Consider the following 24,909-nt stretch of genomic DNA (forward strand, 5'->3'; position numbering starts at 1 on the left):
AGAGAAATTGGAATTGTTAAGAATGGAGAGGGTGGGTTGGGCAAGGAATTGAACTAAAATAATCTTATGTTTGGCTTTTGAGAAGGTAGCGCCCGTCCATCCACTTGTGCAAGCCACTAGGAAGTGTTAGGAAGGCAGTAGCTTTTTTTTTTAGTAAAACCACCCAGGGGTGGGGGAGTTTTTCGGGGTCCCCATCTTTCTTTATTAAATAAAGTGAGCCAAATTTACAACGGGGAGTACTAACTTCCTAATATTATCCAGAGAACTATAAATAATGAGTATTACTCCCTCATGTTTAACTTCATTTTGAAGGACCTAAGTATGCCAAAGGACCAGAAGGGATAATGTTTCTGACATAGTCCTGAGGTTGGTTTCTCTGCTTTCAGGCCTGAAGGAATAAGATCATATTGTCTGTTCTAGGAAGGATGAGCTGGAATAGGTTTGCAAAATACTGCCAAACTTTAGAAACTATCTTATTATTGAGGAACAAGTGAGTGACAGTTTCTTCTTCAGAGAAGCAGCACCAACATCTAGATACAATGGGGATCCCTTTTTGTTTGAGCCTATTTTCCACAGGAACCCAGTTGTTGAGTAACCTCCACATAAAGATTGAAATTGTTGGTCTAATCCTGGGGGACCAGATGTTTCTGAAGATGTTCAGTGCTGGTTTTTGATCCCTCATATAATCCCAAGCTGCTTTCGTGGTAAAGAGGCTATTCTAGGGCAACTTCCAGTGCATGTGGTCAAGCTGGTCTGGAGTGAACGGAATTTGAAGGATCACTTCCATGACGTGCTGGGGAGTGTCCTGTTTCAGCTTATCAATATCCCACTCGGAGTTTTTCCAATACCAGTTTGCCTTTGTGTTAGGACATCCATATATTTGTAGAAGTGTTTGAAGAGGTCATTGCTTTGAGGGGGTGCTGATATAGACAACCTCTGATATGTTTTTCTTCTTTATGACACTCCAATGTACTACATACCTGATCAATTAGGAAGCTATTTCTGCCGCCAAACGCAAACCCAAACCCAAAAGATTCACAGGTAGAATTTATCATGCATGCCAAGGGAAATTCAGTTATGGATAACAAAATCCAAACAAGTTGTCGGGATCTTCTTGAATGTTTTCTCTATGTACACTTCACTTGGGATATACCATTATCTTATTTGGTATCATAAGCTACTTATTAGTATACATATCCATCTGGAGGGGCCTCGGCGTTATGTCTCCATCCTTAGAATTAATTGATTTTATGTTTACAAGAGGATAACAATTTATCTCATGAAAGGTTAGCTGGTTAATATTAAGCTAAGTCACCAAAAATTATAACTCTCCACGTGATAAAAGAAATCAGTTCCTTAAGGAAAGAATCTAGAGTTAAGATCAGCGATAATTTGGCAGCCACCAGTTAAAAATGCATTTAACTGGCTACGAGAAATTTACAATCTCTGTGGGTTATAGATCATGCATTAGAGACTGTACAAAAGTCTCAAATAAGTTGGTCCGGTCGGACCCATATATATGGCATAAGAAACATATATCTTCTTTGCTTTCAGTATTTAACAAGTATAAAACTCTCTCATTGTATACAACAAACAAACTGTGTCCATGCCAACAACCACCAATATAGCCGATACTGTCAATGATATTACATTATTTCTGTAAGGCACGCTAAGTTAAACTGGTAAAGGTTAGTATAGAGAGTATAGATGCACGCTCTCCTTATCTTTCACTGTTCTCAGACAAACGTACACCTAGAGACCTCACCCGTACTCATTCTTTTGTTCTGCACTGTAGGTAGAAGGCAACCCGATTCTTTACATTTGGGCCATTTGGAAATCTTCCTTTCTTCATTTTTCCACAGCTTTGCAGCCACAGATTTAAATCCACTCTTTGCAAAAGTAACAAATAATGCTACAAGTTCTCTACAAAAATGCAAGGAAGACTTTATTAGTATTAATATTTAACGGTTTGTTGTGCAAATTAGAATTTAGAACTACAAGAGAGAACCTTTGCTGTACATATCCCATGTAGGAATACAAGATTTAGCAATAGTATATCCTCACAAGTTTAAGGAGAAGACATTGTGCATCCGCTAGCTAAAAAATAACAGAGATAATAAATTCGTGTAAAAGATTATCTGCACCATGCAGATCAAACAAAAACCACAAAACAATCTCACGATTGATCAGAAAACTTCCACAAATACTGACCAGAAATAACGCATTCATGTAATGAACATAACATCTACCAAGTATGAACCTACACCCACAAACACAATCAGGGCAAAAAAATTGTGTCTCAAACAATGGTCCAAAAATTTCCTTTTCCTTAAGAACAACTTTTTTAACAGTTTTCAGCATTTACATCTGAAAATCTTCAGTCCGTGTCTCTCTTCACTAGACAAGAAAGATGTGTCCTTTTGTCAGAAACCAAAAGCCTGAAAATTGAAATTTGCTATGAGATACAGTCCATGTACCTTCGTCTACCACCAGTAATACAAACTATTAGTAGTATCTGCTGCTACAAAATTACTGCCAGAGGCAGCATCACTATTCTGAGAAATATTTCTCACCAAAATTCAGAATCCACTAGCAAGCCAGTATGACTGCCCGTGCTAACAATATTTATTAGTTATCTTTATTGTGTTTTCAGAAATTAGACAAAAATCAGGAACATGAACTTAGGAGCACTGGATTCTTCATGAAACTGTTGCAAAGTAATGTTAGAATGTTGCATATGGACTGTTTCACTTACAGGGGTGAGCAAGGAGATCGACCACCATTCACATAGTAGACGAACAAGTATGAGTCGTAATGCTGCCCATTGATAAAATAGAAATTGTACAGCCTCCGTACGCACTGGAAGGACATTTTCTTGTACAAAAGCATGGCGGAATTATTGTATGAGATCACATGTAGATAAACAGCACGGCAGGTTGAAAGATTTGAGGCATACTTTATAACCTCATGGATTAACGCACTAGCTGAAAATCCAAGATCAGAGAATATTCAGCACAAGAACTGTTCCACTGAACTTATATTTTCCATAAAGTAGTACGCCATGAAAACAAATAACTTGCCTATCCCCAGATTTCTGTGGGATTCTACAACTCCCAGTGTTAAGATGTAGACTAACGTTTGATCTGTTTTTGATGAGTCAAAGCTGAGAAGATCTTCTATCTGCAAGAAAAGAGCAGTTTAATTGGGGAAAAAAAGACCTTGTAAGGACAATAAATTGTAAGAAATTTAGTTCAATTGGAAGTGAATTCTTCAAAAGGAAATAAATTCCCATAAGCAGCAACGGCTCTGTGAAAGAAAGACAAGGCATTCATGTCATTGGTAGGTCCACATGTAACAGCTAATTACCACCAAGTCCGTCAAGGCTCACCTCACTTTCTTTTGCTGAAACAATTCTTGCAGTAATAAATCCAATAAGTTCGTCACTCTGTGTATTAGGCCGACTTCGATCAACAGCTCCCCAGGACACAATATCATGGCCATTGACCACATTGTGGAAGAACTCAGATTCATACCTGAAGGATCACTGAATGGTTCTTAGCAAAATCAAACAACCATCTAAACCGTTCGATGAGAGACAAGAGGAGATTCTGACCTTATGGGAAACAGCTCGCTGTGAAGCTTCTCAAGCACCACCAAATCAGATGGTCTTATGGGCCTGTAAGCTATAATTGGGCGGCAGGGAACTTTGAGATTTACCATTGAAGAAAATAGAGTCAATCCCCAAAACGTATCTGATACACTTGGAAGTTATGCAAGCCAATAGTGTCTTCCATTCACACAACATTAGCCACAGCAGCCATGCAGCCTTGGAAATCCTACTAAAGAATTTTAGTCTTCATTAGATCTTACTAAGAATTATAAGCATTGGCAGAAAAGAACAGAGAAGTCGGTCTAATTAGTTTAAGTCTCTCATAAATTATATTATCCTACGATCTGCAAGAAGAGAGTTAGAAACTGGAGTAAAACAAACCGATTGCTGCAGAATTTGGTTTTTCATGCTATATGTTCCGACTTCATAGGAAGCTTTTACAGAAAGTATTCAATATTAATGACTGTTTAACATAATCATCAAGTGGAACAGCTGTGAAATTTCAGAGATCGAATTGAATGTGGAGCTAGTAGTGAATCTAGTTTCTTTTATCTCTAGGACCATACGTTAACTAGATAAAACTATTTCGTTAATGGTTATAGGCCACTTTTCTCAGAAAATAGAATTCAGCATTAAATATTGAGTTGGATGAGCTGTAGAAGATGGTTGAGATGGGAGTTCCTTATCAAGCTATATATAGATGCCCAAGCATACAGGTACACAACGTAGGATAACGGCAATCCCTACAAGATGTTGCTATCTGAATTGGACAAAACCAACCATAACATGAACATTACCGGAAAAACTCAGGATAGCAATTGGGGGCGACCAGAATAAGGTGAAAATCCCTTGTAACAATTTAATAATGAAAGCCAATTATGCCTGCAAAATCCACAGGACATTCGTAAAACTAAAATAATATACGCACATCCTCCATATAATTGTACTTTTATCAAATAGAAGAGTCAGAGACAGAATATTACTGCCAACCTTCATCCTTTGTAACCCCAAAAAAGAATGAAAGAAAGAAATAAGTGGCAAGACTATAACATGAGTGTGTGAATATATTTATAACAGACAAAAATTGCTTCCAAGCGATGCCTTTCTGAAAAAAGAGATTATAAAGCTATAACATAGAAGCAGCTTACAAAAACTAGTACAAGTTTTAAAGTCCCAAAGGGTGTTTGGAAGAAATCCGAATTGAAGGAAATCAAGATCTTTACACTGAAAGTCAGGTGTATCCACAAAATTATGATGAAGCTGGGAAATATGGAATTCACGAATATTGCATCTAATTCTACTGCAAGATAAAAAGAGAAAACAGGTATGGAAGTGGGGCGGGGCAGTAGAGCTTAAGCTTAAAATTTTACTGGAGATATGACAGAAAGAAGAAGAAGAATGGGGATCCTTGATTGATTGCCAAAGGTTAGGGAAAAGAAATGAAAAATTGGAAAAGGAATGGGGAAATGAAAGTTAAGGTGGTACATACCTGTTAACGTCGTCGTGAGTGGCATAGATGGAAGAAAGAGTGCAGAAGAGAAAGGAAGCTTGATATCACTTATCACATGATCTAATCGAATCTAATCTAATTCATTCGGGGGGAATTGGGAATTTGGAATTGGGAATTGAGAATTGGGAATTGGAAGTGGGGAACTCTAATCTATTATCCCTCTCTGCCTCTCTCCCTCTCTCCTTCTTCTTCTTCTTCTTCTTGAATTGTCTAATCTAATAATAATAATAATGAATGATTATAGAGACAGTTGCGTTTATGGAAAGAGTCGCTGGAGATGTTTTGCTGGTCATAGCGACTTTAGTTTCTTCTAATATATAAGTAGTAATGGTATCTAGTCTGTTGCGTTGTGTTGTGTTGAGTGTTGACCCACATATCATCAACTCAACCTCAACACACCCAAATCACTATCAACACTTTTCCATCTTGTTTTAAGTAAATTATTAATAACGCTCTCCAACAATTATTATTAATAAAGAAACAAAACAACATATCCACATCACTACTCATTTGTCAAAGTTTAAGGTGCTTTGCTCCATAAGTAATATAGTGTAATTCCTTTCCAAGACAATGAGACATACATACACCACAAGCCCTACAAGGAGACCCCAATTCATTCTTTGTTATATTACAAAACTCGGACTCACTCAACACAACAAAACCTTTGCATTCTTGATTGATTACTACTACAAGAACAAAAAGGGTGAGTATGAGTCTTGTGCTAAAGCCTAAAGGAAAGCTCCTCCCATAAATCTATGGTTGAGTACTGCCTCTGCGATCGGCCTCTCCCGATAATCATGCTTTATCATTGCCTGCAAACCAATCCAATCAATAATATTGACAACCCTGCTTTTCACAAACATCAAAACCACCAATTCATTTCTACCTGAACCAACTCCCATCCAGCCCCTTTACCAACATCCAGGAATTTTACAGCTTCACCCAAACGCTCATCAGCTATACAGTATCTGTCATCAACACAGGTTTATTAATTCGCATGTCTTCTCCCTGTTCCAATAACACAACACAACACCTCACTAACTCACTCTCTCATGGCCTCCACATCAAGTTGGAATGTGTTCTCCACAAGCCTCTGCACCATTCAACCACACCCAACATTTCATTAGAATCCTCCCACTTTCCCACATTATGTTACATAAAATCAAGATGCAGATTTCATTTCATTTCACTCACTCGCAGCGACAGACTGTCCATCACTCCTGCTTCACAAAATGGAACAAAAGCCATATATGCAATTAGAAGACCAGCTTCATATCTGTAATCACCCAAACACGCAAATAAAATTATTAATTTATCACCGGCCAACATAATTTATTTGTTTACATGTAATTGAACAACAAAACTGGATTGATACTTTATACATGTCATCTGCTATCCCAAATGCTCGTTTCTCCAGGGGAGTGAAAGCACCTGCAGCAGATGCCCTTCTCCAGAGTCCTTCTGACAGTCTACTCGAATCTCCCTCTAGCTCAGAATACCTAAAACGTCATTAAATTTTCCATCAGCTGAGTTACATGACTTGAGCCCAGAAAAGTCACCATCGGATCCCCATGCAATATGTAAGACTACATCACTCTAGGAGGCCCTTTGGGCCACAACATGACATTTATTTCTTTGATCTCCATAACCCCAACAAATCCCATACCGAAGAGGGCAACCACATAACAAGTCCTTGTCAACAAAGTTGATTGCTCTAAACATAGGCACTTTGTCGATGCTCATGTTACTTGTATACGCACAAGCCAAAGATAAAACATATTGTTAGACACACCTTACATCAACTGAGAAGGCGAGATCTCGAAGCCTTGGGACCAGATAAGCAGCATCTTTCTCCACCATTGTACTGAAATTTGCAAAAGAAACAAGTGTTCATAATGTTCCAACAGGTGCAGAGAGAGATTCAGGAAGAAGAAACTTATTTTGTTAAACTGAGACTGAACAGGCATACTTGAGAACAACTGAAGCAGGTCCAAGACTTTGATGCAATCTGTCGTGGTCATGCATGTACACGAGGCCTCTGATAGCACCCTGAAGCAGTTTAGTAACAAAGTATCTCCTCCTCTTTATAGTTTCATCTTTTTCAAAAATATTCCAAAGTTTCAGTCCTCCAACATCACTGTCTCTTGATATCTTTTCACTTGAGACTTTTGCATAGTCAGCAGCAGTGTACTTTCCATCATTCCGGAAAGCAAGCCACTGCCAACAACAGGTTATGGAAGAATCTTTTAGATAAATGTAACTGAGGAAAGCAATTTTTACCCATGATTGAGTCTCCATGACGCATACCTGCTCACCAGTTTTTGTCTCAAATCCTCCAAGAAGTATCTGAATATTCTGGCAGGCCATGGCTTTTGAATTGTTCTGATGAGAAAAATGTGCATTTTGTATAAGCAAGATTCCTAAATTAAAGCAAAGTGAGTGTGAGTGAAAAAGATTTGGAAACCAAGAAGTTGAGAGTGTACCTGAAGGGAAGCGTGGGCACTGAGCTCATTCGAAGCCATCAGATCAGCTTCCAGCCCACCAACTTGTTGGCCACGGTAAACCTTGATGAGATTGTTGGATCAAGTAATAGGTCAGAGGAGACGGAAACAAGAACAGTGAAGTATTAGAATGAAAAAGATGGTAGAATTCAGGGAAAAGTTGATTTTAGTAAGGAATATGTTGATGAAGGTAATTAAGTATCACCTTAAAAATGATAGGGGTACCTCTAAGCGGCCCCTGAGCTATTCTTCCTTCATAAAGTCTGCAAAGCAGCTGCGACATATATAATATAAGCAGAAAAGCATAAAGACAGCAAACCGAGAACTAATTCACTCAGTTTAGTGTAATGCATGGATATTGTCCAATGATGAAGAATTTTGGAAAATAAGCAAGGCAGTGGCACCTGATCTTAACACTTCCTTCTCCAACATCTTGACTCCGCCTCAAATATTCCAAGTCCATGGGCGATTGCAACCCTGAGTAACTGCATAATTACAATCAAATATCAATCAACTAAAGCCAAAATGAAAGGAGCACACCTCAAGAAATATTAAGGGAAAAGACAAAAGAAAAAAAGGAAGAAGAAGAAGATGACCTGGTAACATTCATGAAGCCATAGCTGCCGATGAGCCTCCCGACCTCGAAAGAATCAGAATTAGTGATGAGAGTGGCTTTACAGAATTGGCGACGACCAGAATTGAAATTGAATTGTGTTTGTCTGAATCTGAATCGGAAGAAGCAAAGGGGGGTGGAGGTGGAAGAATAATCAGCTGTTAACACAACCATGATTCAATTGCTGGCTGGCTGGTGTGTCTTGTTCAGCAACAGTGCTGTAAATAAATAAAGTGGTTGTGCATTCCATTTGAGTTGGGTCGGGAAGGCAAAGTTAGATAGATAGATAGAGCACACGTGGCATCGCCTCTACTCTACCCTTCTTTCTATAATATATATATATATATATATGTGTGTGTGTGGGTGTGTTTGGGTGTGTGTCTGTGTGTATTTTTACATATTTTATTGGTTTCTTTAATTTATTATGTAGAAAAAATTAGGATATACATACAACAAAGAGGTGCATATGAAAGAGCTACCAATACCTTGATATGCCGCGAAATACATAAATGACTTGTGTGTGTGTGTGTGTGTGTGTGTTTGTGTGTGTAATAGTAATTGTTTCTGTCTAACTTGCTCAATTACTATTCTAACAAGAATCTGCGGAGCGCTGGAATCTCCTTCCGGTTTTGCTCCTGCCATAAATAATAAGTGATGCAAGCACAACTCTATAGGCAGCATTGAATATGTGTTTCCCTCGCCATCGTCAAGCTGCCCATTGGATGCCTTGTTGCCACTAGCCAAATGGCCATTGCCGTCCAACCTCCTGCTGCAGGTGTCCAATGCATTGAGTAGCATACAAACATTGAAAGAACAAGCGTGCTAGGTTTCTACCTCTTGATCAACACTCAGAATACAAAACTCTCCAAGATGTTGGTCGGATAAACACAGTCCTTGGCATCTTCAATGGCCCAAGCAGTAGTGAATGCCAATCTACTGCTAGCAGTTTAGGCTGGAACAGTTTTTGAGCTTAAGTTGAGGTGTACTAGCCTTTAGGGGAGTCTTTCTATCGAATTAAGTTCTTTGGCCCTGAATACTAGGAGCTGTTGCGTAATTTCTTCTCATCTGTTGTTGTATCTAGCCAACTCCATTCCCCATTATATATGTATGACGGCAGAGAGTTTTGCTTGTGAATTGAAGCCTACGCCTTAAAGGACCGTCAGGAAATCTGTATACAAGTATCCCTAAAGAGTCCACAACCATATGTCTAATCCTATAGCAACCTGATACTCCACTAGATCATGGAGATAAGTCCTCAATTTAATCATTTTCCTCAAGCTCCATGAAGCAATAGAATTCCTATGTAGCCTGTACTGATGGATCCACCATACCCAGATTATATTGAAGTGCCCTAATCACGAAGCACCTCCCATAAATGTTTGCAGATGAGAGCCTTGTTAGCTAGTTTAATTTGTTGGCCTAGGCCACCTGATGTAACTGGAGAACAAACTCTATCTATTCTTCGACCCAACCCATAAGAATGCTCTATATAACCCTCTGCTCCATCACCCTAATCACACTATAAATACTAAATAGTGATGACCAATAGGTATGATAGGAGATTAGGCTGGAACGAATCCGCCTGCAAATGAAAAATGCTTGGTGTTGGATCCCTATGTCCCCAGTTTGTGTTCAATCTTGTCTATTAGAGATTTACAATTTGTTGCAGTCAATGTAGAGGACACGAGCTAGTGGGACTCCAAGATACTTTATTGGCAATTGATCCTCTGGATATACAACCCACAATACCCTGCAACAATGGAGCAACCTCACCCTCAGTTGCAGCCTTGGAGAAATTAAACAATGTGGCTTTTTGCAACATTAGCCTGACAAGTGAGAGAGAATTCCGCATCGTATAGGCCTGAAGTTTGCTACAAGCTATAGTTAGGCATTAATTATTCATAGCCAAATCACCATTAATCCTGCTCCTCTGACTTCTAAAGATAGGTTTCAAAGCCTTCAATTAATTAAGCACAACAAAATATATATAACACCCCTTTCTATATACACTCCTAAACAATTCACAACTTTTGTTCCAATTATTACCACTCGGGAAACGATTTCTGATATTCAGCCAACATATGATAAAAGGATTCCCAGTTTTTTCGGTCAGAAACGTTTGTCTAAAAGTATTAGTAATTGACATGTCGTCTCATGTACAAATGTACTCAGGTTTCTATTTATGGATACTTGAAAAAGGATTTGAAAAACACATCTACTTAACCACCTCCCAGCTGGATCAGTCAGTGAATATGAATTGTAAAACTATATGCCATTAGATGATCTGATCTTTGTGGATCGTGGAAGCATTGAAAAAGGTTGCAATTAAGCCAACACGCCTTCTGCATAACCGTAGGCCAGGGCCAGTAACCTGCAATATGAATAAGTTAGCGAATCTCAATTCGGTAAAATCTTAAATTAATACTTAGCCTTACTAATTATTCAGAGTTAAGTTTGTTGCACAGTGATTGCATCCATCTACCACGGGGATAATTTTCAGGAGATGTGAAAGGCCAAGTGCTGTTTTCACCTTTGCTTCAGTTCGTGATTATGAGGAGGTTTTCAAGCTTCAAGCATATACATTCAGGTTGATCAAGCCTTTACTTGAATCTTTATCCTGTTACTATTATAGCAGTGACATAGTCCAAAACAAAATGTACAAAGATTGTTTCCGATCCATCTTCGAGGGCTTGAGCATCTTGTCAAACAATATGAACTCTTGTCAATCTGTAGATCTTCTATTTTTATCTCTTGAAAGATGTCTACACTCGGATAGTGTCGGCATCAGTCCTTTGAGGCTCGGATCATAGGCTTATGCAGCTGTAGCTACTATTAGATCAAGAAAGTGCATTTGGCGTTTAACACTCACCAATAGTCCATACAAGAGCAACAGCCTCCTTTGAAATGGTGAAACCGATGCCGGTCTCTCAATACTATCTCCCTATCATAAAGCTTAGACACAAGCTTAAAAACAGAGTGACAGTCTTCACAAACACGAAGATTCTTCACAATTCGAATTGGTTGGGATGGACCAAGGGTAATAAGTCCAAAGGCAAGAGCTAACCTCTCACTGTGAAGATGTAAAGCCTTTTCCTGCATATCTTCTTCTTCCACTAGTTGCAACAGCTGTGACTTATTTGGAACATAACCCACAGATTTTAGTATGACTGCAATCTCCTCCAACTTAAAGTATATTTCCTTTGAACGAGAATGCGTGCTATCACCAACTACAAACTCATGTACACTACCATTGACCTCAACCAAGCTACCACCTGGTTCTTTCTTCAATCCAGCATCTTTCATAAGCTTCCTCAACTCTGAAACCATCTCCCATTTCCCCCGAGAGGCATAGATATTGGACAATAGAACATATGCTCCATGATTTTGGGGTTCAATCTCAAGTAAGTTGTTGCAGGCATATTGAGCTAGTTCAACATTTTTATGAAGCCTGCAGGCCCCAAGCAGAGCCCCCCAAACAGAGGCACCAAGAGTCGTTGGCATATTCTTGATCAACTCCAAAGCATCCTGCAACAGCCCTGCTCGGCCAAGAACATCGACCATACATGCATAGTGCTCCACTCCAGGCACAATCTTATACACTTTCTCCATTTGATGGAAAAACTCTCTAGCCTCCTTGACTAGTCCTGAGTGACTGCAGGCTGATAATAAATTGGTAAAAGTAACAGAAGTAGGCTTCACCTTAGCTTCCATCATTTTCGAGAATAATTCTACTGCATCCTTGCCACGCCCATGCATGCCCAGACCAGCAATCATTGCGCTCCATACAAACACATCCCTCTGATCAACTGAATCAAATACCTCAAGCGCCTTCTGTAGATCCCCACACTTGGAGTACATGTCAATCAATGCAGTAACAAGGTGACAATTTAACCTCACACCTTCCTTCTTAATGTACACATGGATCCACCCCCCCAATCCCATTGCCCCCAACTGAGAACAGGCTGACAAGGTACTAACAAGTGTGACCTCGTCCGGCTTAGCATCCTTACTAAGCTGCAACTCATTAAAAGTAGCTATTGCCTCCTTAGGATTACCACTTTGCTCGTAGGCTGAGATAAGAGCATTCCATGTGGCAATATCCTTGCTGGGCAGCGAGTCAAAAAGATCTCTAGCTGCAGTAAAATCTCCCAGCCTCGCATACCCAGCAAGCATAGTAGTCCATGAAATGATATCCTTCTCCACCATGCTATCAAAAAATTTCCTGGCATCATTCATGCTCCCGCACTTGGTGTACATATCAAGAACTGCATTACCCAAAATCAGACTCAATCTGATGCCATTCTTTTCTATATAAGAGTGCAGCCACCTCCCGAACGTTAAGTCCAACTTTTTCCCACAAGCAGACAAAACACCCACCATTGTAACATCATTCGGGTCTACACCTTCCCTCTCCATTCTGCGAAAAAATTCGAGCGCCTCATCAACACAATCATTCTGAGCAAAGCCATTAATGATCGAGTTCCACGAAACAACATCCCTTTCAGGCATACTGGAGAGAACCCGAGCAGACATGTCAAAACACCTACATTCTGCATAGAGATTAATCAAACAATTACCGACAAACAAATCAGAGCTCAAACCCTCCTTAATAACGATTCCATGAACCCCCTTTCCAAGCTGTAAATCAGCAAGCTTGGCGGAGGCTTTAATCACAGAAGGGTAAGTAAATTTATTGGGCTTCTCCCGGCCCTCATGAAGTAAACGTATAAACATAGAAATGCAGTGAATGGGTTGCAGGCTGGAGGCATATGCACGAATAAGAAGGTTCCAGGAGTAAAGATTTGGGTGGGGAATTTGGTCGAAGACTTTGTGGGCGTAGTGGAGGCTGGAGAAATCAGTAAAGAGAGAGGAGTGAATGAGTTTACTGGCGGAGAATGGATCAAAAAATAAGCCTGCACGGAGCATCTGAGCGTGAATTTGCTTGAGGTGGTGGGCATTTGAGCAGCGGTCGATGAGTTGAACAGTGGGGTGGTTTGCAAAGTAACGGTGGTTATTATTGAGAGTTGAGAAATTAGAAGCGAGTGGAATGGTTGGAGTGGGAGCGGCCATGCAGTGGTTATATTGTATGGTGCACTGCCGCCACAGACCTCACTTTCCTAATTGCTTATACACAAATAACACCTTTTAGTGTTATATATACGCAGCACAACGTGCATATATTTTATGTGTGAAATTATATTATAAATAAGAAAATATATTATTTTTTTTTAAAGAAAAAGAAAATTAACTTAGAAGTATAATTGGTATAACAAAAAAATTGGTGTTGTGGTGTCATAATCGTCATTTATGAAAAAAAAAATAATTTTTTTGTATAGTATATATTTAAAAGAGGTCTTTTGACCTAAATCTTAATGATTAATTCTTAAAATTTAGATTTTTTTTAATTATAAAAATACTAAATTTAATGGTGATTAGTAAGGTTGCTTATTTTTCAAAGTCCAGCTTTCTTATTTTTCAAACTTGAATTATTAAAATTTATGCATTTTACGGTAAATTAGAATGCTTAATAAAAAATAAATATAATAAATAAAGACATAACGATACATTGATTAAGAAAATACGAGGAATATTTTGTGTATAGTATAGTTTAAATATATTATAATGCCAAAAATATCACGTGACGTGTGAGATGGTAAAAGCGTCGTCTCCTCTGCAGTTCAATTCAATACAATTCGCTCTAAGAGAAAGCAGAAGTCGCAACTCCCATGCCAATCCCATCATTCACAGAATCAGAACCAGACTGCCTTTTCATTCCCACACACCTCTCTCTCTCTCTCTCTCTCTCTCTTCCACCACGCTCAACCCAAACTCCACTCGATTTCATCTTCATCTTTCTCCCCAAATCAAATAGACGGCGATCAGATGTCGGTTAGTACCTACCTCTTTTCCCTGCATCTCCTCTTCTTCTTTTTCGAATAAATTCATGGAAAATGCTGATATTAGCGACAATAATTTGTGCAACATTGATTTACTGATTAGATTTGTGATTTTATTCCCTGTTGATGCCCAATATTATGTGTTTAATTCCTTGGTAATAAGTTGTATATGCTGCACCTTTTCTCAAAAACTCCACTTCACTTAACAACCTTTTTATATTGCCAGGACGCATCCATGTCCTATTTCTTTATTTCGCTTTTTTTTTTTAAATAAAATAATAATGACACTATCTGTCGACTCAATCAAGAGTTGGTAAAGGTGATTTCATTAGCAAGGGGCGTTGCTGTGTTAACTTTATGAAGCGGGTGACTCAAGATCCAGACTTCTTGCCATTCCAGTAATTGTTGACAGCAAGTTACTTAATCGTTCCAAAAATTTATAAGTTTATCCTGTATGGAGGGAGTGCTTCCAGCCATGATACCATTGTAGAGACACTATTTGTTTAAGAAGCGATTGCTACCTTCTTTCTTCTTCTCTTTTATGAACTACCTTCTAGCACTTGTGCATCCACGAAATGGCCTCTGAATAATGTTCGGAACAAAAAGCTGGCTTAAAATCTGAATTTAGTCTTCCTCCTGAATCTATCACAGAGAGATATCATTTATCAAGCATAAACTTAACTTGAAACTTTATGAGTTTGTCATGGCAGATCAGAAGTGTGAAAGTAAGCAATGTGTCATTAGGTGCGACTGAACAAGACATCCAGGAGTTCTTTTCCTTCTCTGGGGTAATTGAATATGTTGAAATGAAGAGGTGCGATCACAAACCTTTCAAATCATACATTCTAGATCCATGTGATTGTAAAACTTTTACATGGCATGCTTCATTGGCATTATCATCTTTATTTTTCTAGTGACAATGAACGATGTCAAAGTGCATTTGTCACTTTCAAGGATTCGCAGGGTGCAGAGACTGCAGTTCTTCTTTCGGTATCCTTCTCAATCCCTGAATTCTACAAGTGTGATTGCGCTATTGCTAGATTATAGTTAGGTTCCTTTTGGAAAATATTGTTTAAATAGCTGAAAAATGAGATCATTCTTATATTTCTGACCTTGGTAGGTAGTGATCAATAATTCAGAAACTCTGTGGAATTACTGCTGGGAAGTCAGTTTTTGCCATGAGTTAATTAGTTTGCTAATTTAGTTAAGCTTCTACTCTTCTGGCTTAGTTTATCCTCGTTTCTTTCCTCTATCGTTATTTTTTTGCTCTTACTGATTTGTCATTTATTTTTGTAACGTTTTGCTACTATGTTCAACCTATAGAAAGTTGGATAAAAGGAAAAGAACTACGATGCTGTAAAGCAATTTATAAATCTGAAACCATTTGTAATTTCGTCTGCTAAAGATTTAACTTTTTGGGTTTTTCAGGGAGCTACAATAGTTGACCAGTCAGTTACCATTGCCCTGGAACCAGATTATGTGATGCCAGCTGCAGCATCAGCATCATTTGCTGTATGAAAATTTAGGATATCTTTCTCAAGCCTTTCTGTTATCGATTTTTTTTCTGAAATGGTGTTTGTTTTTTCAGGCATCAGAAAAAAATGATGCAGGGTTTGGTGCTGCATCTGCTGTCCAAAAAGCAGAAGACGTTGTAAGCAGCATGTTAGCCAAGGGTTTTATCTTGGGGAAGGATGCTGTTAATAAAGCAAAGGCTTTTGACGAAAAGCACCAGGTGATATCCACGGCTACAGCCAAAGTAGCATCATTGGACCAAAAGATTGGTTTGAGCGAGAAAATTACTATAGGAGCAACCATTATGAATGATAAAGTTAAGGAAGTGGACCAGAAGTTTCAGGTTTCTGAAAAGACAAAGTCAGCTTTTGCTGTTGCGGAGCAGACTGTGAATACTGCTGGATCTGCTATCATGAAGAACAGATATATTCTGACTGGCGCTTCATGGGTTACTGGTGCTTTCAGTAGGGTAACTAAAGCTGCTGAAGAAGTTGGGCAGAAAACGATGGAGAAAGTGGCTGAAGAAGAACATGGAAGAAATGTATCTGAAGGTTATGCTCAACTCGACAGCACTGACTCCCCAAAAGCTGCTACAAGTGATAACAGGCCCCCGAAAGCTGCTGCAAGTGATGACAGGCCCCCTTCTCCAAAGGGCTTGATTCTCTAAATTTTGGGCTGCCTGCTTTTTTGTGTGTCTACGAAGCTGAATCCTTTTACTAGAAACTAATTGCTATTTATATGTTTGGTAATTGGCTGAACAAGACGTATCTGTTCATCACTGTGGTCTTCCATTTTGGTAATAGCATGTTATCTATACCTTGCGTGGTGTCTTTACTTGTAATCTTAATACCCAGAAAAACTCTCATTTCTATGATCTAAGCTAAAGAACTAGATGGATAGAGTAATCAATGGGGTGTGGTTTTGCAGAGTAGGAGTGAACGATGTGCAATTTGGTTGTGTTTGGGGCAAAGTGTTAGTTAACGGAGTCCTTGGCTATTTTCTTTTTTTTTTAATCAGGCAACGGGTAAGGATTTTGCTCGTGCAATATTAGATGAACCGGTCGCGCCAATTTCCAACATTTTAATAGGCACTGAGTTTTTGCTACATGGTATTAAGCTCTACAGAATAGAGCGTTGACCGACCTTAGCTCAGTTGGTAGAGCGGAGGACTGTAGTAGGTTTGCAGATAATCCTTAGGTCGCTGGTTCGAATCCGGCAGGTCGGAATTTCTTTCTCAATGTGTATCTTTTAGCTCATATTCTGGCTCTCATCTCATTTTTTTGATGCTCTGCAGTTGGACGGCGTTCGCTACGAGATGAATTGACTGATATCCCTCCAATTGCTCTAAAACACCTCTAATTTAGAGAAATGTTCAAAGGCTATTGTCACAAAACCAGGAAAAAGTTACCAGACACAAACCCAACTCGTCAGGGGTATGGTGGTAAGTAGGCCGGTTAACTGGGTTTCATTTGGATCCAGATCCAGTACTGATTCCGAACGGGTCTGGTCAGGAATAAGTTAGTACACTTGGTTTAACAATAATAATAGCAATTGATTCATTTTGCATGCGCAAACAATATTTGAAATCATAGCCGAGTAGATTCCTTGAAAACGTACAATTATAGAACGAAGTCATTGCAATTAATGCAAAATTCATATGGGACTCTGCCGTCAAGAACATCATATGAATGTGGATCACAAAACAACATCCTGAGACAATCTTTGACGTTATGATGAAGTGAGGTGTCAAGCCCTTGGAGAAAGGGGGAAGAACATGGCAGATCATAATTTATATAGTTCAGTTTCCCGACATCCTGAAGAATAATAAAGATCCCTAACAAGAAAGTGATCGCGTGTTAAATTTGTCTCCATCATCAGCTGCAACACAATGTTGGGGACTCAGTATCCCCATTTTCCCTTTTCAACCATTGGAATATAGCCAGGGAACCTTAAACTTCTTTTACTTGTCTTGAGGCCAATGATAATGCAACTATAAAAGCTTCAAGCCACCAGTTACATCATCAACTAGGTCGGCTGGTCCTGCACAAATATGAAAGAAAATTTATAGCATGACAGACAAATTAGATGAAGTGGATTTACACGACTTGCATGCTGGTGCTTGGGTTTGCTTTAGTTCGTAAGGCAGCAGATGCATTTCTCATGAAGTTTGTGTAAGCCTCAAAATTGTTTATGCAGCTTCAGAACAGAAGCTAATCATATATAGAAGTCTAATAATATATATAGGGTACACGTTTTAGAAACTTACCTAGGATTGCCATCACTGTCCTTGAATCTGGAGAAAGTTAATGATGGAATTGAGTCGTTAGCCAATGAAGATAATCATGAATATGAAGACAGTTTCCTCTGTATATATTCCATAACGAAGGACAAATTCCAAATATGGAAAGCAAGTAATACAGAGCTGTAAAAAGTTCCAAGTGTGTTATTTCTGAAATTTTCACATGAACATTATGGCTTTTTCTCTTCACCCGAAACGTAAAGAGCCACATTTTTATCCTTACAACACAGAGATCACCAAAATCCATGTAAGCATGATTCAGTAACTCCAGCATAAGTTCTTACGGTGCAAATTCCATTCATAATCAAGCTAATCATTATTCCTGAAAATTTTCAAGTTTATATATACGAAACTCTGATGCAACTCTGGTGGTTGGATTGCTAAGCACCTTCAACTTTAAACATGAAGATGATGCATCCAACTATTGATGCAGTACAAATTGGCAGATATCAATGTTACGACCAGATCTACTTCTATTCTCCCTGCCTTGCCTTTTTATGCAAGAAGTCAAAAGTGGACCTATCCATGCTGTAGTAGTTCAGCTATGTAATTAGAAATCTAGTGAATTAACCCGCTTGTTCCCACGTCAAAAAAAAAAAATATCCCCTTGTTCCCATATCCAAGATCATTTATAAATTTTAGCAATTGGTAAACAGTACAAAAAAGAGTAATACAGTGTAGCTAGAACCGAGTGAACATGGTGGCAAAGGAAGTCATGTTTTTTGCCCTTTGAGTTAAAGTTTCTTTCTTTTATTTAGATCATAACTCGATGAAACAAAGATCCTGGAATCATTCAACGGATTCATGAAACTGACAAAAATTATCAGCAGGTAAATCAACATAAAAACAAGTAATGAGAATAGGAATAGAAGTATGGCACTCACTTGGAGCAATCTGTGTTCGACCAGCATCAATTGTAATATGTGTTGGTAAATTTAGTGAATTTGCCCTTTCCTGTATGAGTAATAAGCAATTCTTAGACTGGAATGCTAAAGAATATTATACTGGTGATAGACTTCTATCTTGGAACAGAGTACAAAAGATATTCAGTGCATCAAGTTACTGGATGTTGAATATTTAAGCAGATACCGGAGAAAATTAACTTGAGGTATGCAGATAAACTTCCAAAATAATGTTAATTTGACTCTTCAAGAAGGTTTCTGTGGAGAATTCAAGTATGAAAGTTGGTGATGATCTCCATATGTATATGGGAATTACTTTGATTTTTATTTCTTTTTACTTGAGATGAGATCCAACTTATGATGAGCTCTAAGCAGATGACCAATATTGTCGTTCGCACTGAAAAGAAAGAATACATCCTAGCAGCAGTTAGAAAATAATAGCCAGACATTTTACATAGAGAGAAGATTTTTCTACTGCAGCAGTGAGATTTAGCAGTGCTTCTCTATGTTAGCCAATGCTGTGTAAGGCTAAAAAAAACAGATGGTTGATGCTTAGACGAGGAAACTTTTCTGAGAGGTCAGTCTGACCTGTAAAACAAGCATATCATCTTCACTTTCAACTTTCACAACCACCTTAACCTGCCCGCACATCTCCCACCTGCATGAAGATAAACTTATTGCTTCTCATATTAAACATATAAATATTCAGATTGGTGTAACTAACTTGAGATTCATTTGCAATAACTCTACATAAGTACCTGCCTAATGATTTTGGTGCACGATTTAGGATTTTCTTGTACAGCCCCAAAGTTGCATGGCTACCACCAACAAAAGTAATTTGACTATAAGTCTAAAATGAAAAAGTTTATATAGAAAATGTAAACCTACAAGCCAACTGTACATCATTACTCTTTCAAAGCAAAAATTACCAAAAGAAGAATCACGATATTTTAAAACAATGATAAAAAACAATTATCATCAGGTACTCAATAGCCACCAAACAATCACATCAATTACTGTAAACATGGGAAAAAACAAATGCAGCCAAACAGTAGCAGAGAGCGCACACACAAATGACGCCTCGTGTTTATGGAATGATAAAATTGAGAGTTACCTGCATTGGGCAGCAATCTTCCCTTTCCCCATTTTTAGGTCATTTCTCACAACCAAAACCTGCAAGCAATCATCACACACAACGGAGCTGAATTGCACACAAAATGATAAACTTAAACCTTGTGTTGCTTTATCTCTCAACAATGACACATACATACATAAATAAAAGGGAGCAGAAATAAATAATACCATTTTAAAATCGTGAATAATATCAGCTAGTTTGTCAACCTCAAGAGGTTGTTTACCCCGATTCTTCTTCTTGCTGGCGTCGTGGTCAGTAGGTGTGGATAGACGGAAAGGGGAGGAATGGCGGGCCCCAATTAGGCAGCCAAGAGCAAAACAACCGGCGCCAATTAAGAGAGCGGTAAGCCAAGTCATGTCAATCATATCAAACCCCAAAGCACCCCTCTGCACTGCATTGAAAGTTGAAATCAACCATTTATCAGACGAATTCATAATAGAAGAGGCGATTATTGAGAGAAAATAGCAAGGATTGTAGTACAATTTAGTGACAGCAGAGTGAGAGGAGAGAGAGTTACCTGCGATAAGGTGAGGAAAAAGAAAGTGCATTAGCAATAGCAGCAGGGTAGTGGATCGGAGAGTTGAGGAAGAGGAGGATGGCGAAAGGAGAAAGGAGAAAGGCGAAAGGCGATTGGCGAGTGATGATTGGAAAGGGGAGCGCGAGCACAAGGTTTAGGCTACGAGGAGGAGAAAGAGGAGTGGGAGAAAGTAATAATAATAATAATTGAAGTTAATGAGTCTATTCAATACTTACTTATATGAAGTCAATGGAAAAATCTAAAATTTTATTATAAATATACCTGAAAATATTAATTATCAATTACATTATCATTCCACCATATAAAATTATAATTAATATTCATTTTTATCTAATAAATAAATATTTATTATAGTTATTGATATTACAAAAGTTGAACAAACACATTTAACTTATTATGTTTTTATTAGAGATGGAAAAATATAGAAAAAGGAAATAGTGCGTTGGGCTCTTGGAAGATTCCGCTGTTGTTAGAGTGGGGTGGGGGTGGGGGTGGGGGTGTCCCCATCAACACGCATTAACTCTATTTCTCTTATTCTCCAACAGTTTTTGACTTCCCCCCTTCACTTCCACACCTTCATTCCTCTTTCTCTCTTCACTTTGATCGGTAATACATACTATTCTTTGTTGTTTAATTTCTACTACTATTATTATTTAGGTGGATTATCTCTTCTGCAAAATTTCTTGCATGTTTTTTGACTTTTTTTAATATTCAATCTTTTAAGTTTCGCTGGAGGATGTTCCTAATCATTGATTGAAGGAGTTGAGGGATTTTTTCTAGGCTTTTCTTATGATATTACTCACTGGGGTTTCAAGAATCTGACCACTATTTTCACGGTTTTTCAAGCTTTTGTCGAAAATATGTGCCGGCTTTGATGGATAAAGTCCGCTTTTTTCATATCTTAGGGTTTTAAGAATATCATATTTGTTTCAGGGTTTTGTGCACCAGTTGTTGGAAATATGAGTGACAATTTGATGGATAAAGTCAGCGCTTTTGGCGAGCGCTTGAAGATTGGAGGTTCTGAGGTAGGGCAAAAGATTACCGCTGGTATGAGCTCAATGAGTTTCAAAATGAAGGAATTTTTCCAAGGCCCAAATCAGGCTGACAAGCTTGTTGAGGAAGCCACAGCTGAAACTCTCGACGAGCCTGATTGGGCCACAAATCTCCAACTTTGCGACATGATCAACCATGACAGAATCAACAGTATCGAATTGATTAGGGCAGTAAAAAAACGAATCGTGCTGAAAAGCCCTCGGATTCAGTACTTGGCTCTAGTGTTGCTTGAAACTGTTGTGAAGAATTGCGACAAGGCATTCTCAGAAGTCGCAGCAGAGAGAGTACTGGATGAGATGGTGAAGCTGATAGATGACCCGCAGACTGTGGTCAATAATCGGAATAAGGCTCTGATGTTGATTGAATCATGGGGAGAGTCCTCAAATGAGCTGCGATACCTGCCTGTTTATGAAGAGACATATAAGGTACTGCTGCACTTGTGTTGTCCCAATTTCTTCTGTTCCCTGGCTGTTCTCCATTATTTCTGTGTTTGGCACTTTATTGTAACCACAGAATGAATGATAGAATAATATCATAACTCAAAGTCTTTCAGGACTATGTTGCTGGATTCTGAATTTATCTTTTGGTCCGTCCATGTCTTTAGAAACCTTTGAACTATTTTCCTGGAGAGTTTAGTGATTAATTCTTTTCCTAAATCTATGCATGCTGCTATTTCAAAAATTAGTTATCAGTTAATTTGATAAACATGTCATTAATTGGAGAAATATTTCTCTAGATTTGGGACCGAAATGCAAAGATATGATGGAATACTTTGACTATCTCATTTGATTTGTTTGGTTGTGATTGGATGATTATGCTGCATTTGGTTTTCTTCACACTGTTTCTAACTTTGAATGCAGTATGTCAATTTACTCATTCTTCTATAAGACGTGAGTATAATATGCATGAAGCAGCTACTGGTTCATCTTGTCATTCTGTTTGGTTATGTTTAGACATTTCTTCCTTTCATTTCAGAGTTTGAAATCAAGAGGAGTACGGTTCCCTGGTCGTGACAATGAGAGTCTAGCTCCAATATTTACCCCTGCAAGATCTGTAGCAGCTCCAGAATCGAATGACACGCATGGACAACAACTCCATTACGATATACCTGTGCAAAGCTTTTCAGCTGAACAAACAAAGGAAGCATTTGATGTAGCAAGAAACAGTGTTGAACTACTGAGCACTGTTTTATCGTCTTCCCCACAGCAAGATGCTCTCCAGGTACCTTCACTGGTTTATTTGATGTCAAGTTTGCCATTTCAATAGTCTCCTGATTCATTTTATTTCTTCTTGTTAATATTTGTTATTATCATCATTGTAGCACATTTTGCATGGTGGTTGCCTGGTCATTGGTTTTTGTCTTCTACTAAATTAACATTTTGAATATTTGATAAATTGATGACCATCTCTCTGGATCCTCATGCAATTATTAACCATCCTTGCAGGGCATTACTTCCCCCATGTATTTGCATTCTAATGTGCTGTCATGTTGCATCATCTGGAAACTGTTTTGGGGGCTTAAGTCGACATTGTTTTCACTGTTATTGAATTTTGCTAGTGATGACATTTCGAATTTTTTCTTCCAAGATGTCTGTTGATGATTAGTCTGATCAAAGGTTAACCTATTAGCTACGTATTTCGTTGTCTGAAATTGATTCAGGATGACCTGACCATCACGCTTTTTCAACAATGTCGAGAGTCCCAATACACTGTTCAGAGGATCATTGAAACAGCTGGAGATAATGAGGCCCTGCTCTTTGAAGCACTGAATGTGAATGATGAGATACAAAAAGTTATATCAAAATATGAAGACATGAGAAAACCTACGGTGGTGCCACAGCAGCCAGAGCCGGCTCTGATACCTGTTGCTGTGGAGCCTGATGATTCACCTCGAGCTGGGAAAGAAGAATCTCTGATCAGAAAACCATCAGGTGGTAGGAGTAGAAGCCATGGGGGGAACAATGATGAAATGATGGACGACCTGGATGAGATGATCTTTGGTAAGAAAGGTGGTGGAACGTCAGAATCGGGGCAAGATGCAAAGAAACAGCAGCCAACCAAAGATGATCTCATCTCCTTTTGAGTAGATTAGCTTGACATTTTTTTATGTCAGGCCAGTGTTGATATATTTACTTGTGATTCTAATTAAATGATCATCAACCCTACCAGGGAACCACTTTGGTCTTTTTTTGTTCTGTTTCATTTGGAGATTGATGTATGTGGGCGCACATTTGTGCTTGATATTGGTTTGGTAGTGGAACTACAGTCGAAAAATTACCTGCCTTGGTGCAACATGTTTGTTGAGTTTACAGTGATGTATGTTGTGAATTATGACATGGATGTCTGTTTAATGGTCTGAAGATTGAAACTAGTTTTTCTTTTTCTTTTTCTTTTTTTTTTTTGGTGGAGAGGGAATCTATTGAATAAGAAGTATGGTATACATACATACATATATATATATATTCTAAACTTATTTGATATTGTAAGCTTTATGATTATTCTTGTTTTCTTATATATCCTAACAATTTTTTTGTTCTTTTCCGTATATTGGATATAGAATAGTGGAGATTAGAAAAATTAAGTTGGAAGTCATCAACAAAGGAAAGGAAAGATATTGGATGGAAGCGTTTTATCAACTCCAAGAACAGAATTTTATCAAGTGATAAATTATATAAAATATCCAGTCTATTAATGCAATTTACTTGTGTTTTTCTTTCTTCATAATTATAAAAACTACACTTGATAATAAACAAAAAATAAAAATAATTTGTATGATGATGTTATTGGAGGTGTATATGCAAGTTTAAAAAAAAAATACTAGTGATATATATATTGATATTTTTTATGAGTTTATATATAATTTTTAAAAAATAAAAATAAATTATAATTTTGGGACGCAGGTAGCAGACATAGTAGTAATTTTGTAGTTTGAAGAATTAATCCAGCACTCTTCAGGTTTGCTTTTGTTTATACATTCGTTAAAATTTTATGAATTTTTTGAAATTTTTGATTAAAATGAATTTATTTATTAAGATAGAAGTAAAATATAATTTTTTAAATTATAAGAAAAGAGAATGTAATTATGTGATAGTAGGCACACCCACACCCCCAGAGGCCAGAGTCATTGATGAACTGCACTCTTAACTCTCCACACCAGAAGAATACACACTACAGTGGCAGCTGAGGCAGATTAATGGCCGGACGACAATACTTCTCCTCCTCCGCCCCCAAATCTCATCGATCTCCGCTCATTCTCTTCATTCTTTCTCTTTTCTTCCTCTCTCTTCTCTTCTACATCTTCACATCCTCTTCTTCTTCTTCTCCACCTCTCTCTACCAAA

General features: G+C 38.2%; 7 protein-coding genes and 1 non-coding gene across 12 annotated transcripts in view; 4 read left to right on the forward strand and 4 right to left on the reverse strand.

Moving 5' to 3' along the window:
- Nucleotides 1,526-3,754, reverse strand: LOC105160206 (histone acetyltransferase MCC1). The gene is made up of 5 exons (XM_020693222.1): nt 3,614-3,754; nt 3,389-3,533; nt 3,081-3,180; nt 2,756-2,984; nt 1,526-1,923 (listed from the first exon to the last, which is right to left on the reverse strand). The coding sequence occupies exons 1-5, from the start codon at nt 3,718-3,720 to the stop codon at nt 1,737-1,739; spliced, it is 768 nt and encodes a 255-aa protein (XP_020548881.1). The 5' UTR covers nt 3,721-3,754; the 3' UTR covers nt 1,526-1,736.
- On the reverse strand, nt 3,791-8,536 carry LOC105160208. The gene is made up of 14 exons (XM_011077479.2): nt 8,218-8,536; nt 8,026-8,106; nt 7,827-7,884; nt 7,604-7,684; nt 7,428-7,502; nt 7,090-7,337; nt 6,913-6,984; nt 6,503-6,619; nt 6,315-6,396; nt 6,167-6,213; nt 6,007-6,088; nt 5,100-5,932; nt 4,408-4,492; nt 3,791-3,839 (listed from the first exon to the last, which is right to left on the reverse strand). The coding sequence occupies exons 1-12, from the start codon at nt 8,406-8,408 to the stop codon at nt 5,849-5,851; spliced, it is 1,218 nt and encodes a 405-aa protein (XP_011075781.1). The 5' UTR covers nt 8,409-8,536; the 3' UTR covers nt 3,791-3,839; nt 4,408-4,492; nt 5,100-5,848.
- LOC105160209 (pentatricopeptide repeat-containing protein At2g29760, chloroplastic) lies at nt 8,673-13,345 on the reverse strand. 3 transcript variants are annotated; one of them, XM_020693221.1, is made up of 2 exons: nt 11,104-13,345; nt 8,673-10,605 (listed from the first exon to the last, which is right to left on the reverse strand). In XM_020693221.1, exons 1-2 carry the CDS (start codon nt 13,302-13,304, stop codon nt 10,560-10,562), a joined length of 2,247 nt encoding a protein of 748 aa, XP_020548880.1. In that variant the 5' UTR covers nt 13,305-13,345; the 3' UTR covers nt 8,673-10,559. The 3 variants fall into 3 exon arrangements, with proteins under 3 accessions (XP_020548880.1, XP_011075784.1, XP_011075783.1); XM_011077482.2 differs by having other exon boundaries at nt 10,765-13,345; XM_011077481.2 differs by having other exon boundaries at nt 10,670-13,345.
- On the forward strand, nt 13,945-16,484 carry LOC105160210 (binding partner of ACD11 1). Its single transcript, XM_011077484.2, has 5 exons — nt 13,945-14,123; nt 14,842-14,945; nt 15,046-15,121; nt 15,560-15,643; nt 15,720-16,484. Exons 1-5 carry the CDS (start codon nt 14,118-14,120, stop codon nt 16,308-16,310), a joined length of 861 nt encoding a protein of 286 aa, XP_011075786.1. The 5' UTR covers nt 13,945-14,117; the 3' UTR covers nt 16,311-16,484.
- TRNAY-GUA lies at nt 16,781-16,867 on the forward strand. The gene is given in 2 exon segments: nt 16,781-16,817; nt 16,832-16,867. It is a non-coding gene; the product is annotated as a tRNA-Tyr (tRNA).
- Nucleotides 17,244-20,697, reverse strand: LOC105160211 (peptidyl-tRNA hydrolase 2, mitochondrial). 3 transcript variants are annotated; one of them, XM_011077486.2, is made up of 8 exons: nt 20,496-20,697; nt 20,146-20,364; nt 19,958-20,016; nt 19,602-19,661; nt 19,432-19,501; nt 18,826-18,895; nt 17,909-17,935; nt 17,244-17,682 (listed from the first exon to the last, which is right to left on the reverse strand). In XM_011077486.2, the coding sequence occupies exons 2-8, from the start codon at nt 20,341-20,343 to the stop codon at nt 17,633-17,635; spliced, it is 534 nt and encodes a 177-aa protein (XP_011075788.1). In that variant the 5' UTR covers nt 20,344-20,364; nt 20,496-20,697; the 3' UTR covers nt 17,244-17,632. The 3 variants fall into 3 exon arrangements, with proteins under 3 accessions (XP_011075788.1, XP_011075787.1, XP_020548741.1); XM_011077485.2 differs by having other exon boundaries at nt 20,146-20,369; nt 20,496-20,695; XM_020693082.1 differs by lacking the exon at nt 17,909-17,935 and having other exon boundaries at nt 20,146-20,369; nt 20,496-20,696.
- Nucleotides 20,977-23,940, forward strand: LOC105160212 (target of Myb protein 1). The gene is made up of 4 exons (XM_011077487.2): nt 20,977-21,122; nt 21,450-21,994; nt 22,545-22,790; nt 23,230-23,940. Exons 2-4 carry the CDS (start codon nt 21,476-21,478, stop codon nt 23,650-23,652), a joined length of 1,188 nt encoding a protein of 395 aa, XP_011075789.1. The 5' UTR covers nt 20,977-21,122; nt 21,450-21,475; the 3' UTR covers nt 23,653-23,940.
- Nucleotides 24,675-24,909, forward strand: part of LOC105160213 (probable arabinosyltransferase ARAD1) — a gene marked incomplete in the record, with an annotated part of 4,210 nt that continues 3,975 nt past the window's right edge. The window contains 1 exon segment of the mRNA XM_011077488.2: nt 24,675-24,909. Within this exon segment, the coding sequence (XP_011075790.1) occupies nt 24,763-24,909 (147 nt within the window).

The sequence above is a fragment of the Sesamum indicum genome, linkage group LG4 (genome assembly GCF_000512975.1).
Source record: "Sesamum indicum cultivar Zhongzhi No. 13 linkage group LG4, S_indicum_v1.0, whole genome shotgun sequence".
NCBI lineage: Eukaryota > Viridiplantae > Streptophyta > Magnoliopsida > Lamiales > Pedaliaceae > Sesamum > Sesamum indicum.